Raw genomic sequence first — 17,573 nt, 5'->3', positions numbered from 1 at the left:
ACACCCCTGATTTTCCTCCTACGATAGGGCACATCCAACCTTGCCTTGACAAGGTGCTCACCTGCCTGGGTTTTCACACAACCCTCACCTGTGGTTTCTGACCCTTCCAGGTATGATCGAAACAAGCTGTCCCTAAAGGAGATCACAAATGTACAGTATGTTTCCTGTATGAACCCCACTGCAGGCAGCTTCACCATCAACCCACGGCTTCAGGTATGGGGGGTGCCGTGGTACCTGGGTCCTAAATACTACCTCACCAGGGCTGGTGTCACTGGATTATAAGTAGTAATGGGCCCTTCCCCTGTCCAGCCTCTTAAAGTGGTAAGTCATACGGGATGCTGACTTGCTTTTCTAGGGGACAGAAAAACTGCTAGACCCAGAGTCATGAAGCTTTTAGAGCTGGAAAGGGTCATAGAGGTCACCTGAGTCAACTCATCCTTCAGAATGAAAAATCTTCAGAGAGATGAAATGACTCTCCCAAGGTGATATGGATACTCAGTATCAATTTCAAATTTGGACTCAGATTCCCTGAGTCCAAGTTCAGTTCTTTTCCTACTACACCATCCTGACATCTTTGACCAAAGGTCCAAAGCCCGTTATTCCCCCAGTCATTTTAGCTCCAACCTAAGTTTGGGTTTAGTGTGAGATATGTGACCAGAATGTAGAATTCAAAGCCCCCATAAGATTTCTTCATTGTTTTACCCAAATCCAGAAAAGATGATTTTTATTCTGTGATAGGGCTTGTCTAACTCATGGCCTCCTCCACATGCCTCTGTTTCCTTGGGCAGCGTCACTTCAGTGTGTTCGTCCTCTCCTTCCCGGGAGCAGAGGCCCTGTCCTCCATCTACAGCACCATCCTGACTCAGCATCTGAAGCTCGGAAACTTCCCAGCGTCACTGCAGAAATCTGTCCCCCAGCTGATCAATCTGGCCCTCACTTTCCACCAGAAAATCGCCACCACATTCCTACCCACAGCAATCAAATTCCACTACATCTTCAATCTCAGAGACTTCGCCAACATTTTTCAGGTGAGTCCATCTGCTCTGAGTCACCTTAGAAGGCTTAGTCACGATCCCGTTCCTTCTGTTCTTAGTAAAATAATAGTTAATGTCAAACTCTTAGGCAGGGGCACACTTCACATGGTCAGGAAGATAAACAGGTAGACAGAGTGCTGTGGGCTTCACGAGGAAGGACTTCAACAAGATAGAGTTCTGTTTGTGGATTAGATCATTTCCCAGTAAGCAGAATGCATTTCTGAGTCAGTTTCTTCAGGCTGGAGAAGGCTCAGCATCTTGGAGATAACATTGTATAATGTTTGCAGCATGCCTAGGAAGGAAAATGGCACAGAAGAAAGAAAGAGAAAACTATTTTGCAGCCCCTGGTGGTACACCCATTGTTCTTGGGGTGAAAAAGCATGTCCCCCAAACCATGCAGGATAGGTCTGCTTCCTGAAGAAGCCGTGTTGGAATACTCCTATGACACCATCTGCCAGCCCCTGGGATGCCTCAGTCCTAAAAATTCCAGGTTCTTTTCAAGGCCAAAGCCATGCCAGATCCTTCCAGCTGCTCATCTGAATAGTGATGGCCTGTCTCTGCCTGTTGCTTGCAGTTGCTTGGCCCTTCACTGTCAAAACTCCAGAGGGCAATGCAGCAAACCCCAGCCCTCCCTTCCCATTGGTCTGGTACAGCATCCTCACATAGTAGAGTCCACAACTCCCCCATCCTGGACAAGAATCTGCAGAAACTACTTTTCAGAGAGACTCCTCCCCAAGACAGCACTGAGCCATTATTGAGGGAAGGATGCCTTTTACACCAAGCAGAGGCCACAGCTGCAGGGAAATGTCAGTGTGACCAGGAAGTGAGCCATGACCTTCCATGGGGAGCACATGTGGTTGGAATTAATTACCTGGGGCACGGCCTGTGCAGGTAGGACTCTGGGGAACCTCAGACTCAGCAAAGGTCAAGATCCTGAAGACATAGGGCTGCATGTCCCAGCCAGGACTCTTGGTTGAAAGGAGCAGAAACCTACTAAACATTAGTTCACAGATCTAAGAGCTATACTCCAGGAAGGCTTAACCTGAAGGTGGTGCCACTGAGTCCTACAGCAGGGTCAAGTCTCTGAGATCACATCCAAGCTGGCTCAGGACAGCACCCTGGGTCATGGACCTCCCAAACAGTAAGCCGGTTCAAAATGAGGAAACGGAGATTGTGTAGACTTGCCTAAGAGCACACAGCCAGCTAGTGAAGGACCTGGAACTAGAATCTCAGTCTTCTGGTGGCTGGCCTGCACCCATTCTGTCCTTCTCATCCATACTTCCAATGAGGAGAACAAGCAAGAGACAGTTGGGGCAGCAAGAAAGACTCAGCTCCAAGCTGTAGAGCCTGCAGCTCTGTGGCCCTCAGGCCTGGACAAGGGCAAAGTTTGTGCTTACCCACTGTTATCTCCCATTTATTGAGCAATAATTGAGAAAGACATTTTTTATCACACAGTCCCTCTCTTAAATCTCACTGCAGCGTGATGAGGTGGAGGTGTTACCATCCACATTTTCCAAATGAAAAAAAAATGAGTTAAAGTCATTTGATCAAATTCACATTGCTCATGGTGGCAGAAGTAAAAGGAGGAGAGGTGGGTAAGTCTTTTACCAGAAGCTCCCAGCCCTAGCTCCTGCCTGGACAGGCACCTTGTCACCTGTACAGCCTGAGACTTATACTCACGACAGCCCTTTGGGATACACATTATTATCCCAATTTAACAGAGGCTCAGAGAAGTTACCAGCTAGTAGATGACAGCATGAGTGGTCATGGAAGTAGAAAAGCATAAACGATGTTAGCGGAATAACAAGTAGCCCAGCCCAGTGGGAATGGAGAGCAGTATGGAGGGGCTGGTGAGAGATGAGATTGGGAAGATAATCTGAGACCAGATTGGGCCCTCGTAAGAAGTCTGACTTTAGTCTGTAATAATAGCTAGCATTTATTGAACACAGTCCTAAGACCTTTACATCTATTAGCTAATAATTTAATCCTCACAGCCACCATATAAGGCAAAAGAATCATTATTTCCAACTTAGAATTGATAAAACTGTGCTACAGATAAATCAAGTACCTTGAGCATGATCATGTAAGCAGCAGCAGTGGTATCCAAAACTAGAATGTTCAGCCCTACTGTGCAGGTAATTCAGGGTGACAAAAGCTTCTTGAGGAAGGAGGGTTCTATTCCAGCCCTGTTTTAGTGGCAACTGGCGCAATATCAAGGAAGAACCAGGGAAAGGAGATCCTGGAGTGGGGTCTAAGTCTCTTGTTCACTCTGGCCCGTTTCTTTGCCTGACTCAGGCAGCCTGAGTGGCACCCCCACCGCCCAGGCTCTGTATCCCAGCCAGGCCTCTCTGCAGTCTGCCAGCCGTCAGTCACCTGCCACAAGTATGGGAAAGTGCATCCTCCACTGGAGCGCCTGCCTTCCTTCAACCACACAGCCCCTCGCCCTCCTCCTCCGGAGGGGAGTGTCAAGCTCAAGGCTTGACCACAACTCCCCCTGCCTCGCTCCCTTCCTGCTTGCTTGTCTAGAGGCCTGATGGAAGAGATGAAGGGGATGGTTGAATGCCCACAGGAGACAGGCTCTGCCTAGAGAACGGACTGTTTTCTTCCATCCAGCTTGATTCAAGTCTCAGTAATTCAGGCCCTCTCTGTGATTCCCTCACTCTACCCGTCAGGACAGAATTTGATAGTGCTCTGAGTAGCAGAAATCATTAGCCTTTCCCGTCTCAGTGCCACACATAGCTATCTAAGATGGTGCAAAGTTTGCACTTGACATGCTCACGTTGACTGAGCCCTTAATTTTCAGTCAGCCTGGGTGTGGCTATAACAGGGCTTATAAACTTCAAATGATAGCACATCTCACTGTAAATCACCAAGTCCTAGAAGCAGGGTGGCTGCTTGGCACTTCTTAGTGCCCTCTGCATCTGATACATGACTGATACCTAGGAGAGCTGAGAAGGAGAGATATGTGTGTGGGTAGAGCCAAAGGGACCTGATGGAATTTCTTTTTTTTTTCAAATCAAGTTTTATTAAAATATAACATGCAAGAAGAAAAGAGCACAAGACATAAGCATACAGCTTGGCTGATTGTCACAAAGTCATCACACCTATGTAACCACAATTCAGGTCAAGAAATAGAAGATTCCCAGCATCTCCAAAGCTCCTCCTTTTCCTTCCTTTCATTCACTCTTTCCTCCTCCTCCCAGAGGTAAATACTGTCTGGACTTCTAACACCATAAGTTATTTTGGCCTATTTTTGACTTTAAATAAAGAGAATCATATGGTAAATATTCTTTTGTATCTTTGTTCAATAGTCTGTTTGTTCCTATATATACAATCATGTTGTTGGTAAATAATAGTAATTTCTTTTTTTCCAATCCTAAAATCTTCAAATTTCTTTTTCTTGTCTTACTGTGATGGCTGCAACTGCCAGTACAATGTTGAAGAGAAGTGATGAGAGAGGCATCTTGTTGCATTCCTAATTTTAGGGTGAAAGCTTTTAATAGTTGACCGTTAAGTATGATGCTTACTATATTGTGGATGCTCTTTGCCAGATTAAGAAAATTTCTTCCTGTTTATAGTTTACTAAGAGTTTAAACCATGAATGTGTGTTGAGACTGAAATGATTTTTCTGCATATGTTGAAATAATTATATTGATTTTTTTCTCCTTTGTTCTGGAAATGTCATAAATTACACTGATTGTTTTTGAATGTTAGATGAACCTTGCCTTCCTGGAATCAACCCAACTTGGTTGTTACATGTTGAACTTTTTATATTTTGCTGGATTACACTTGCTATTTTTTTCTATATAATTTTTACATCTTTATTAATAATATTATCCTATAATTTTCCTTTCCTCTAGTATTGTAAGTTTATGAAGTCCTCATAAAATGCATTGGGAAGAGTTCCCTCTTTTTTCTACTCTCTGGAAGACTTTGTAAAACATTGTATTGTGCCTTCCTTAAATGTTGGAAGAATTTACTGGTGAAATCATCTGGAGTTTTCTTTGTGGAAGATTTTAAATTATCAATTCAATTTCTTTAATACTTATTAGTTCAGATTTTCTATTCATGTATCGGTTGTGATAAGATGTTGATATCATCAACAATTTCTAATTTATTGGCATAAAATTGTTTATAATATCCTGTTATTATCTTTTAAATATCTGCTGTATCTCACATTGCATCCTCTTTCTTATTCTAGATATAGATTATGTGCGCCTTTTTCTATTTTTCCCTTTTTATCTTCTAACAGCCTTGCTGGGGAGTTATCAACTGTTTAATGTTTACTAAGTTTATCAACTGTTTAAAGTTTACTAGTCTTTTAAAGAAACTGAAAAGTATATCAATATTTTTTTTTTACCTTATTGACTATCTCTGTTTGATATCTGTTTTTTATATTATTAATATTTTCCCTTTTCTTTATAATCTCCTTCTTCTTACTTACTTTGGGTTTGGGGTTAGTTTGCTTTTCTTTTTCTAACTCCTTGACGTGGTTACTTAGATCATTAACTGTCAGCCTTTCATGTCTTCTAAAACATTCATTTTAAGGCTATAAATTTATTTCTAATTATACCATTAGCTGTATCATGCAAGCTTTTATATGTTGTATTTTTATTATCATTCATTTCACAATAGATCTTAATTTCCCCTATGATTTCTTCTTTAATCCATGGGATATTTTGAAGTATATTGCTTTATTTTCCAAAATTTAGAGATTTTCTAGTTATCTTTCTTTTATTGATGCCTAGCCTAATTTCGCTGTTATTAGAAAAAATACTCATATGATTTGATTCTAATAAAATATAATTATATGTAGCACACTATAATTTTAGTAAAATATGATTCTATTCCTTTGAAATTTGTTGAGATTTACTTTGTGTCCCAAGATATGACAAATGTGCACTTTTAAAATAATGCTTTCTGCAGGTGTTGGGTGTAGTTTTATCAATATGTCAATTAGGTCAAGCTTGTAAATCATATTGTTTAAATTTTCTATATCCTTACTGATTTTTTTGTCTGCTTGTTCTGTCAGTTTCCAAAAAAGATATGTTAAAATCCCCCACTGTGATCGTGAACCTGTCAATTTCTCCTTTTATTTCTGTCATGTGTGCTTTATGTATTTTGAAGCTGTGTTATTAGGTGCATACAAATTTAGAATTACTATATCTTCCTAGTGGGTTTACCTTTTTCTTATTATTAAATGGACTTCTTTATCTCTAAAAATGGCTCTTCCTTTAAAGTCAACTTTGTATGATATTAGCATGGCTACTCCATATGCTTTTCATCAGTATCTTCATGATATATTGTTTTCCCATTTCTTATCCCAGCTTTTTTGTATTCTTGTATTTAATTTATGTCTCCTATAAGCAGCATACAGATGGGATTTTTTCAATCTAGTCTGATAATCATTGTCTTTTAATTCAAATGTTTACTTCATTTATATTTGATGTTATTTTATATAATAGTATATTTAGGATTATTTCTACTTTATACCATTTGTTTTCAATATGCACTACCTAGTCTATGTTTTCTTTCCTCTCATTCCTTGTATTCTATGGAACAAATTATATAAGTTTTTCTTCTTTTATTTTCTCTCTCTTTATCATGCTATACATCCTTTTACTATACATCTAATGGTTACCAAATACCTCATTTTATCCTTTTTTCTTTTATAAATTAGTACTTTTATCAATTGCCATACAATGCAAGAATCTTAGAAGAATTTACCTTTCTCCAATTTTTATGCTGTTGCTATTCATTTTAATTCAATGTATATTGAAAACCCATAATACACAAATGTTTTTATGTTAGTAAGTCAACATTTATCGAGATTTATTCACATATTATTCTTCCCCTTGCTTTTTATTCTTGCTGCATTTCTGTTCTTCCATTTGGAATCATTTTTATTCTGCCTGAAGAACTCCTTTAGTGTTTACTTTAGTGTATATCTGCTAGAGAGGAATCTCTCAGTTTTTATTTGACTGAAATGCATTTGTTTCTTATTTCTTAAGAATTTTAGGAGGGGGTGTAGAATTCTAGGTTGGCAGCTGTTTTCTTTTGGCACTTTGAAGGTGTCATTCCATTGTATTCTGGTTTCCATTGTTTCTGTTGAGAAAGTATCTCTGTCTTACTGTTTCTCTGAGGACACACATATTTTTTTCACTTGCCAGCTTTTAAGATTTTCTCTTTCTGTTTGATTTTCCAAAAATTTTACTATTATGCCTAAGTTGTCCAAGGCAGTAGTATTTATATTTATCCTGCTTAACGTTTGTAGAACTTTTCAATCTGGTTTGATGTATTTTTTCAGTTTTAGAGACATTGCAGCCAATATCTCTTCAAATATTGCTTCTGCTTCTCTGTCTTTTCTTCTTCTTTTATTCCAATATATGAGACCTTTTCACTATATCCCATATGTCTTATATGCTCTTTTCCTTTTTTTTCTCTTTGTGATTCAATCTAAATATCTTGTGCTAATCTCTTTTCCTGTTCATTAATTCTCTTTTTAGCTGTGTCTATTCTGCTGTTAACCCATTTGTTAGGTCTTAATTTCAGTTACTGTAATTTGTGATAATTTTTTATTTGAGAATTTCTATTTGATTCATTTTTAAAGATTCTAGTTCTTTGCTGAAATTCTTTACCTTGTCATCTAATTTCTTGGTCATATTAATCATAGTTTTGTTAAAGTTTGTGTATAATAATTCCAATACATATATCTTCTGTGGTTCAGTTTTTTCCTTGGTCTCAGTCATATTGTCTGTTATTCCTGGTGATTTTTGTTTGATTACCAGATATTATGAGTTTTAAAATGTGCAGATAATTTGGGGGTTTAGATGATGATAAATTCTTTCAGAGAATATATACTTTTGCTTTTGGCAAGTAGTAACCAGGGATTGAGGAGACTGAAGTTCGGCTTCAGTTTCTATGAGGGCTGAATGATTTGTGGTTCATGCATACTCCTAGTGTATAACCCTCTGAGGAGGTCCCTTGGGGTTTTTAGCTAGACTCCCTTCTTGGTAATCCCTGAACTCCAATTTTCATCTTCCAGACTCCATGAGACAAGAAAACTTTGCTCAGCATCTTAACTTCTCTCTTGTCTCTGCCTTTTCATTTTCTGAACCTGTAAGCCATTGCTTGTGAATTGACAAATGTCTAAAGAGGAAAGATGGTGCTGAATTTTGGGTTCCTCTATCTTCCTTCTCTTCTCTCTGTTATCTCAGCCCCTCAAGCCCCCATTGCCTTGGTTACTCTCTAATGCCTACAAAAAGATGAAGCTTTAAGAATAGCTCTCTTGGGCCGGCCCTGTGGCTTGGTGGTTAAGTGCGCGCGCTGCGATGCTGGTGGCCCGGGTTCGGATCCCGGGTGCGCATCCAGGCACCACTTCTCCGTTCATCCTGAGGCCGAGTCCCGCATACAGCAACTAGAAGGATGTGCAGCTACGACATACAACTTTCCACCGGGGCTTTGGGGGGAAAAAAATAAAATAAATAAAATCTTTAAAAAAAAAATAAAAAAAAAAAAAAAAGAATAGCTCTCTTGTCTTTTCTAGTTGATCTCAATACTTTGGTCTATGATCAGCTATTCTGCCATTACCAAAACCAGAAATCTTGGTGGAGCTTCTTGCTATGTTATAGCAGTTGAAGGATTCAATATTAGTCCATTCATTTTTTTCAACAGCATTCATTGAAAATCTAGTTTATGCCAGGCTTCATGCTAGGTGCTAATAATACAATGATAGAAATAAACCACATCCAAAATGAAGTCTCTCAATTTCCCTGCCTTTGAGACATTCACCATGACCTGGAAGAAATAAACCTGCACAAAGAAAAATAATTTTAGAAACTAATAATTCTTCTATAATAGAGATTTATATATAAAGGGTTATGTGGAGCACATCAGAAGGAATGCTGTCGGACAGGAAAGGAGATGTCATGGAAGACTTCAACAAAGAGATGTCAATTGACCTAGATCTTGAGATGTGAGCATAGCAAGCAAAGTAGAAGGCACGAAGGCACAGAAAGTACGCAGGCTTAGAAAATAATTTGAATTTTGTGAAACTGAAATCTAGATTTTATGGGAAGTGGTGGTAAGATTGATCATGAGAAAGCAGACTGGTAGTCGTATTATGACCAGCCCTTTATGCCATGCTGATGAAGCTGAGCATTATTCTGTCAGTCGTGAGGAACCATTCAATGACCCCTTTTCCTTTAAGGCGAGAAAGAAAGCAATGAGGGCAAGCAGAGATATGGGTGAATTTGAAGTTATAGGACTTGTTGAAGTTGTTGAGGGGCTTTAATCTTAGTGGTCTCCATTTTTCAATGAAAAAGAAGGCTAAGACCTTGACTAATAGTGACAGAGATAGGTGACAGAGAAATTTGTAAAGAATAGTAAAGATTTGGAATAATCCCTGTGGCATATAGGAAGGAGAACCTACTAGAGATGAATAAATTATTTGCTGACCTGCAAAGGTTGGCTATATTCCAGCCCTTCGTCATCGTTCCGATTTTACATAAGCAATTGTCACCTAGATAAGTTTTCAAAATGGCACTTATGGAATTGAAATACAGCAGAGAAGCCACCTCGCCCATCATTGTGGTGATTTAGAGTGTAGTGGTTAAAATTCCAGGTTCTGAGGTCAGGCAGACATTGTGGTTTTGAACTAAGACTACTTAACTGTATGACATTGGGCATGCTTCCAATCTTTCTGAATCCCAATCTCCACATTATACAAAATGGGTATAGTAAGGGGCCGGCCCCGTGGCTTAGCAGTTGAGTGCGCGCGCTCCGCTGCTGGTGGCCCAGGTTCGGATCCCGGGTGCGCGCCAACGCACCACTTGTCCGGCCACACTGAGGTGGCGTCCCACATATAGTGACTAAAAGGATGTACCGCTATGACATACGACTGTCTACTGGTGCTTTGGGGAGAAAAAGGGAAAAAAAGGAGGAGGATTGGCAATAGATGTTGGCTCAGGGCCAGTCTTCCTCAGCAAAAAGAGGAGGATTGGTATGAATGTTAGCTCAGGGCTGATCTTCCTCACAAAAAAAAAAAAAGTGAGTATAGTAAAAATTACTTTGTAGAATCATCATGATGGTCAAATGAGCTCTGTCTGGCAAAACATCTAGTCCAGTACCTATCACATAACTGGCTTCAATAAATTGTAGCTGTTGTAGCTTTAAGTTGTTATTCATGTGTTTTTGTTTTTTGTCTGTTCTTCTTAAAGGGCATTCTCTTCTCCTCAGTGGAATGTGTAAAATCCACACAGGACCTAGTAAAGCTCTATCTTCATGAATCAAATCGGGTTTATCGGGATAAGATGGTGGAAGAAAAGGACTTTGATCTTTTTGATAAAATCCAGACAGAAGTGGTCAAGAAAATTTTTGGTGTGAGTATTGCCCTGTGAATTTCTTTTACATTTGAAAAATAATGATAATTATGCAGATGATCACCCAAATGATAAAATCTAGCCCATAAATTAGAGAAAATCCGGGGTTAGATAAGCAAAGAAAATCTATCATTATTTTGCCAAGGAAAAAATTGCTGGGGCAAGAAGAGACACAAATTAGTCAAAGAATCTCAGTGTTGAGAATGTCTTGAAGGTCACCTGATCCAAATCCTCATCCTGCACTAACTCCTATCAGCATTTCCCAGATTAGTCATTCCAGTTGACACTCCAGCATCCTTGGAAATGCACAATCTCATGTTTCCCAAGGCAACCATTTTGGAACTGCTAAAGACTGAAAATTTAGAACAATTTTGAAATTTGGAACAATTTTAAAGACTGGAAATTTATTCTAATAATGAATTCTAAAATTTATTTCCCTGTCCACTAATCCTATGTCTACATGACAAACCTTCAAATATTCAAGACCATTTATCTTGTCCTTCCTGGGTCTTCTCTTCCCCAGGCCAAATAGCCTCTGTCCTCTTAGTCATTTCCGACATGGCTTGTTTTCAAAGCCAGAGAAATTTGACATCATCTTGGTTACTCTTCCATCAGTTCTTGCCTCTGAAATTGTGGTGCCCAACTTTCATCACACAATCTAGATGGGGTCTGACCAAAAGCAAGATCATCATTCTCCTTTTCTCATCTGCTATAGTTTTGTTACTGTGTTTCCCAAAGTGTGTCCTGCTAAAGAGTTGTACTACAGTGTACTCCTTGGAAAGAAGGTACCTATGATAACGTAAGTTGAAAAAGTACTTCATGTTATATCCCTCTCTTGGAAATTCACTGTGCCTTCAGCACATTAAAGCCCTGAAAATCTTGAATACCCCTGATTCACATATCATTCCCCAAACATATTCGACCCTAAAATTCTTTTCCCTTCATAAAACCTATTAATAATTTGCAGAATGAATGGTCCACTGAATATGCCTTGGGAAACACTGATAAATTAACACAGCCTAAGATCATATTACATTCTTAGTGTCAAAATTACTGCATGACTAACACAAGCCTTCTGTTGACCAAAGCCCCATATTTTCCACACATACTGCTGTCTGTCCTCTCTTGAACTTAGAAATAATTAGATCTTTTCTTTAAGTGTACCATGTTGTCCCCATGCTCACCTTGTTAGGTTTACCTCCATGTTTTTTCCTGATAAGATCCTGGGTCTACCTCTGAAGATATTTACAGTCCATCTGGACCTATATGACAGCTTTTTGAATGTTTGCACAGCATTTTAAGTAACTTATTTGGATCTGCTCTTTACTAGGCCAAACACCCTGAATTCCTCCAGTCATCCCATCATTTTTATATGGCCTGTTGTTCAGCACTCTCACATCTTAGATGCCCCTCTCTGAGCATTGTAGAGTTTGCCAATTTTTGTATTCACTGCTAGCTCTGCAAATGAGCCTTAGCTGTCTTCTTAAGCTGGTCTGAGCTAGCACTTCAGAGTAACAACACTCAGTCTTTGAAATAGTGGTTCTTATGTGAGTCTGAATACTAAAGACACATCCTTTTGATCATGGACCCAGATAGAATTAATAGTGCCATTATCCTTCCCCCAAGAAGGATATGAAAAGCCAACCTGAAGCACCTTTGGCTGTACCAAATTTTGGTAATAGTATCAAAGAAAAGTTGCCAAATTTCCACCAAGGAAGCAACACAGTCCTGTTTCCACATTTAAAAGCTTAAAGTTCTCTGCTTGATGGGCCTGGTGTGATATGGTGCCACTATTAAGAAGTCTTTTGTTCACTGTGTGGGTTGGTTTTCTCTCTCCCTTCTACACAGCATGGCTCTGATCATGAAATTGGAGACTTATTGTTTTGTTCATCAAAGAGTCTTTGTAGGCCAGGCTTTTCAGAACTGTGCTTCTGTTGTCCTCTGCTGGATCATGAGTGTAAAATGACTGCCAACAGGACTAATTCCCAGTATATTAGCCTATTTTCAAACTAGGTAAATGTATTCCCATATCGTTTTCCCATGTGTTTTCCTCAACTAGCAAGAATGTGTCTCCTGCATTACATTAACGTTTTATCCAAATGGCTGGACACTTATTGTTACTGTCTGGCAAAGCCAGAATAGTTTAAGGGTTTTCTGTGGACCTAACGCACCTTCAAAATATAACTCTTTGATATTTAACTTTCTCCTCTTCTTTCTTCTTATAACCAGGCAGCAGTCCTGGTTTCTCTATAGTTGTCACTGTCATCTTCACTTTCCCTCCTCCATTAGGTTTGATGAATCTTGTCCCATGGGCTTACAAGGCAAACCCTACAGTGACTTATGCCCTGGGCAATATCCCTGCTGGTGAATAGCATGCTGGTTACCTCTTTCCCAGGTGGGTCTCCCAGTCTGAACCTTAGGAGAAAAGAATGACAAATGGGGACAATTGCTCGTGCTGGTATAAATTCCTACTTATACACTAGAAAACCCATTCTTTCTTGGACCTACTTCCTCTATAGCCTTTCTTCCTCTCGAAATCTCAGGTTTTGATAAGTAAGTAGTTCCTTTCTGAATTTAAAAAAAAAAGATTAGCTGCCTTTCAATTAAAGGACATATTGGTGGTGAAGACATAGACTCCATATCTTTTCAGTTAATTGAGTTATACTAGGTATTTATTAAACATGGTAAGGTTTGTCCTGTGGGCAAGAGTTGACACACAATAAGCCCGAACCTTTATGGAAGATTTATAAATAGGAGGTTCTACTGTAAATGCTTTAAAATTATGAATGTTCTCATCAAACAAACCAGTTACCTAAGGATGGCTCATTTTTGATGTACCCAAGATGGTATGTTTTTCAGAAGCCAAGCCCTCTGGGCTGAGCCTATGAAGTTGGGACTGGCAATCTATAGTGTGTAATCTCATAGGAAACAGGAAGGGATGTTTTATGACACTGCTGCATATTGGGGAGCAAGACCTGTCGGAATGGGTGTAGGGGAGATAAGGCCATCGAGCCATGATCCCCTTCACCCAACAATGGTGAAAGAGCCCCTGGTCAGGGGAATCCACCCATGTGTCCCCGTCCACTCCTCTGCTGAGACGTGGGCTCTTATTGTGTATGTGGGAAGGGCACCTCCCACCTACCATTTCCCATCCTCAGCCCACAAGGAATAACAAATATCATCCATGACTTCACGGATCTGCTAAACGAATGTTAAACGTCCACTTTATAAGGGCTTCTCAAGAGGGAGGAAGTATTGGAATCAGCACTGATACTTAATTTTAAAGAGTGTGCAGAGAGAAAAGGCAAATCAAGTGTCTCCACTCTGTGTGGAATCAGAATTGAGAGCCAGTAAGGAGAGTCTTGTCCCTGTGTCTCATTGCCAGGATATTGAAGATCCTGTGGAGCAGACCCGAAGCCTGAACATGTATTGCCACTTTGCAAATGGCATTGGTGAGCCCAAGTACATGCCTGTACAATCATGGGAACTTTTGACCCAAACTCTGGTGGAAGCCTTAGAGAACCACAATGAAGTCAACACAGTGATGGACCTGGTTCTCTTTGAGGATGCCATGCGCCATGTGTAAGTGTGCTTCTCTTGTTGCCCTTTCTCAGTTCCCTCCTCTTCCCAATTCAGAGGTCTCATTTGGGCATTTGAGGACACCTTGTTAAAATCAGGAAAGCAGCTACTGCTTCTGCCATGAAAGTCAAGATAGCAGCTGGTAGAGCAGCCACTGCAGCTTCTGCCACTGGCCCTAGGAGGCAGCGTAGTGCTGAATTTAGGCACAAATGGATTTGCTTCCTTGTCTGCCATTTACAATCCCTGGCCATGATCACAGTGACACCAAGGGCAATTTTGAGATCCCAAAAAGAGGCACCAGAACAACTCAGACCTGCATCCCCATCCCGTACTAGTCCAAGGCCTAATTTTAAAATAATGAGATTGAAGGTTTTTAAGTGCTCATGTATTTCAAAAGTTAAATATCCTTTCAATTGTTGCTATCACATGAATCGTTGACAGTAGTCACCAAGCCTCCCAGGTCATTTATATTCACACCAGTGCTATCCCTGTACTTCTCCTTACATCCCCCAGTCTGGGTCCCGTTTACCACCCCTCCCTGCCTGTCCAAATCCTTCCACTCTGCCTCCAGTACTTATGGCCTTCAATAGCAGAATCCACTACATCTTCAACGTCTCTGAACTGTCCCTTCACTGATGAACTCTAACTGGAACCTGACTGACCCTGCGTTGAGGAAAGCTATTTTTTCTTCCCCATTCTATGCACCCTAGAGCCCAGAGAGAGGTAAGCACCCTCCTTACCCCTACCCCACCCCAATGGCGTATTTAAACCATTTCTCCTTTTATCCTTCACAAAGCCCAGTTCTTTTGAAGCACAACTAATTGGACTTTCAAGCCCATTGCCTCTCCTTGTTACTGTCATCTGCTGACATCCAATTACTCCCCATGCCTTACCAACGACCTTCGTGCCCGAACTATCCTTCTCTCCTCAATCATACCTTTCTTCATTCTTGGCATCTGTTTAACACCTGGTCTTTCTCTTCCTTGGCCTCCTTAGCTCTAATGATCTTTTCTTCCATCCCACCTCAGCCATTCACATGTTCCTACCCTAGAATTTCTATCATCAATAATGAACCCACCTCCAAAATCTCAATTTCAAGCATCCCACTCTCTTACTTGTACCTCCTACACTTCCATTCACCTGCTCTAGTTTTTATTCCAGCTATTCTTAAACTTCATCAAGACTTCATTTCATGGAGCCAACTACTTTCTCAGACTCCTTTATCCCTCTCCCCACCATGTCTTTCCTTTCCTCAACCACCATAGACTCCATCATCCCAGTGTAAACACCCCTAACTTTCCTGTCATCGCATCCGTGTGACAAAACCACACTCTAGTTAAACTCTACTGTCTTCTTATTCCACACCTGCCCCTAAGCATCTGAAGATTGTTGAAGAAAAATCTGCCACCATGTTGACTTGGTTTGCTTCAGATTTTCAGCCACTAATATCAGATGGGCCCTCAACTTTGCTAGAAATTCTCCTCCATTACCCTAGGCAGTGTGCTCTTTTCCTTTCATGTGATGACTGCATCATACCTTTTTCTTCTCTTCTCAAGCCTCTAACATCTCTTCCTTCTCTTTATTTGCAGTTAATAAGCATATCTCTTATTTTACTGAGATAATGAAAGTGACCAGAAGAGAATTCTCTTATCTCCCTGCCATCAAATTTCACAGCCTATCTGTATCCCACCTGCATCCCGCCCACAAATCTGGCCTTCCCTACTATTTTAGTTAATGAACTGTCCCTGTTCTTACCTAAGGCCAGTCCCTCCATGTACACACTGGATCCCATCTCCTCTCACCTTCTCAGTGACTTTACTCCTTCCTGAAATTATCTCTTCTCTCCTCCCTTCCCCTCTCCTCCCCTCTTTTCTTTCTCTATTTTACTCTCTCTCTCCTTTTTTCTCTCTCTCCCTCTTCCCTCTTATCCCATTGTCATTAACTCATTGATTTCTGGATCATATGCATCAACATACAAACATGCCATGGTAGCATTTATCAAAAAATAATAAACTATTCTTGATTCTTATATCCCTTTCCATCTACTACCCCATTCTCTGCTCCTATTCACAACAAAACTCATCAAAATGGTCGTCTATACTTGTCAAACTTTCTCACTTCTCATCCTCTCCTCAGTCCACTTATAATCACTTGAACAAAGAAGCTTTTATCTAAGTTGCCACAGACCTACCTCTTGCTAAAGTCAGTTGTCACTGCTGGGTCCTCACCTTGTATTACTTGAGTGCCCTGCCACATTTGTCATGATTAACCACTCTTTTTATTTGTTTACATCCACCCACCCAACACATATTTATTGATTAGACCATCTCAGTATGAGTTCAAGGATCTTTTTTTAAACTCATTGCTAGATCCCCAGTACCGAGAACATAGCAGGTATTCAATAAAAATTCTTAGCATGTCATATGGGAATGAATGATGTAGAGAAAAACAGAGGGAAGGAGGATAGAGAGTGCTGGGGGTGATTTTGATTTTAAACAGGGTGGTCAGAACACCTCACTGAGAAGGCAGCAGTTGATATGATGTGTAAGAGCTACATTTAACATAGAAGTTATACACTTAACTATGGGCCTAGTCCATAGTTCTTTGCATAGATCAATTCATTTAGTCTTCACAAAATCCCTGAAGAAAGTAAGGTCTTCTATTATCCCTATATTATTAATGTGGAAACTGATACCCAGAGAGATGAGGGAAGTTGCCTAAAGTCACACCCCCCAGAAATACGTAAGCCAAAGCCTACACTCACGCAGCCTGGATCCGGAGTGTTTGCTCTTGACCGTCACACTGTGATGCTCCTTCATGGGCTTCTTTGTCTCCCCCTGATCCAGTGTAAGCTCCTTGAGCATGTGCACTGTCTTGCTCACCGCTGAATCCCCAGTACCTTGGGCAGTATCTGGTGCATAGCAGATGCTCAGTAAATAAGGGTTTTAAAAAGTCTGTTGACTAACCTTGTGAAGTTTCAGTGAGTATTTTCCCTCTTCTTTAAGAGCTACCAGAGCCTGTGTCATAGTCTTGGAATTGAGGAAAATCCCCATCCTTTAAGCATGAATTTAATTTGGGAGAATGGCAAGGGATGAAGTCAATGTGGTTTCCAAAGTGGATGATCAAACCAACTAATATTGTTTTTAGGGAAAAATAAGGCTATGAAGGGGGCCGGCCCTGTGGCGTAGCAGTTAAGTGCACACACTCTGCTGCTGGCAGCCCGGATTCGGATCCCAGGCACGCACAGAGGCACTGCTTGCGAGGACATGCTGTGGCGGCGTCGCATATAAAGTAGAGGAAGATGGGCACAGATGTTAGCCCAGGGCCAGTCTTCCTCAGCAAAAAGAGGAGGATTGGCATGGATGTTAGCTCAGGGCTGATCTTCCTCACAAAACAAAATAAATAAATAAGGCTATGAAAATTAGCTTTTCTCCTGTGGATCCTAAACAGACTCTGGCAAAATAACTGGAATAATGAACTGCCTTGAGGGGGGCAATTCTGAAGAATAAACTGTATGCGGAAGTATAATTTCCTGTATGTTTGTTTAAAAATATCAATGTGCCATGACTTCTTATTTGCA

General features: G+C 40.5%; 1 protein-coding gene across 1 annotated transcript in view; it reads left to right on the top strand.

Moving 5' to 3' along the window:
* Window positions 1-17,573, top strand: part of DNAH9 (dynein axonemal heavy chain 9) — a 309,121-nt gene that overhangs the window by 158,744 nt on the left and 132,804 nt on the right. Inside the window, exons 40-43 of the mRNA XM_004433052.3 lie at window positions 111-213; window positions 789-1,028; window positions 10,253-10,414; window positions 13,800-13,996. Coding sequence (XP_004433109.2) covers window positions 111-213; window positions 789-1,028; window positions 10,253-10,414; window positions 13,800-13,996 — 702 coding nt within the window. The remainder of the gene's footprint in view (window positions 1-110; window positions 214-788; window positions 1,029-10,252; window positions 10,415-13,799; window positions 13,997-17,573) is intronic.

Source organism: Ceratotherium simum, chromosome 16, assembly GCF_057802395.1.
Source record: "Ceratotherium simum simum isolate JZ-2026a chromosome 16, ASM5780239v1, whole genome shotgun sequence".
Lineage (NCBI taxonomy): Eukaryota > Metazoa > Chordata > Mammalia > Perissodactyla > Rhinocerotidae > Ceratotherium > Ceratotherium simum.
This window is presented reverse-complemented; position numbering and strand designations above follow the sequence as displayed.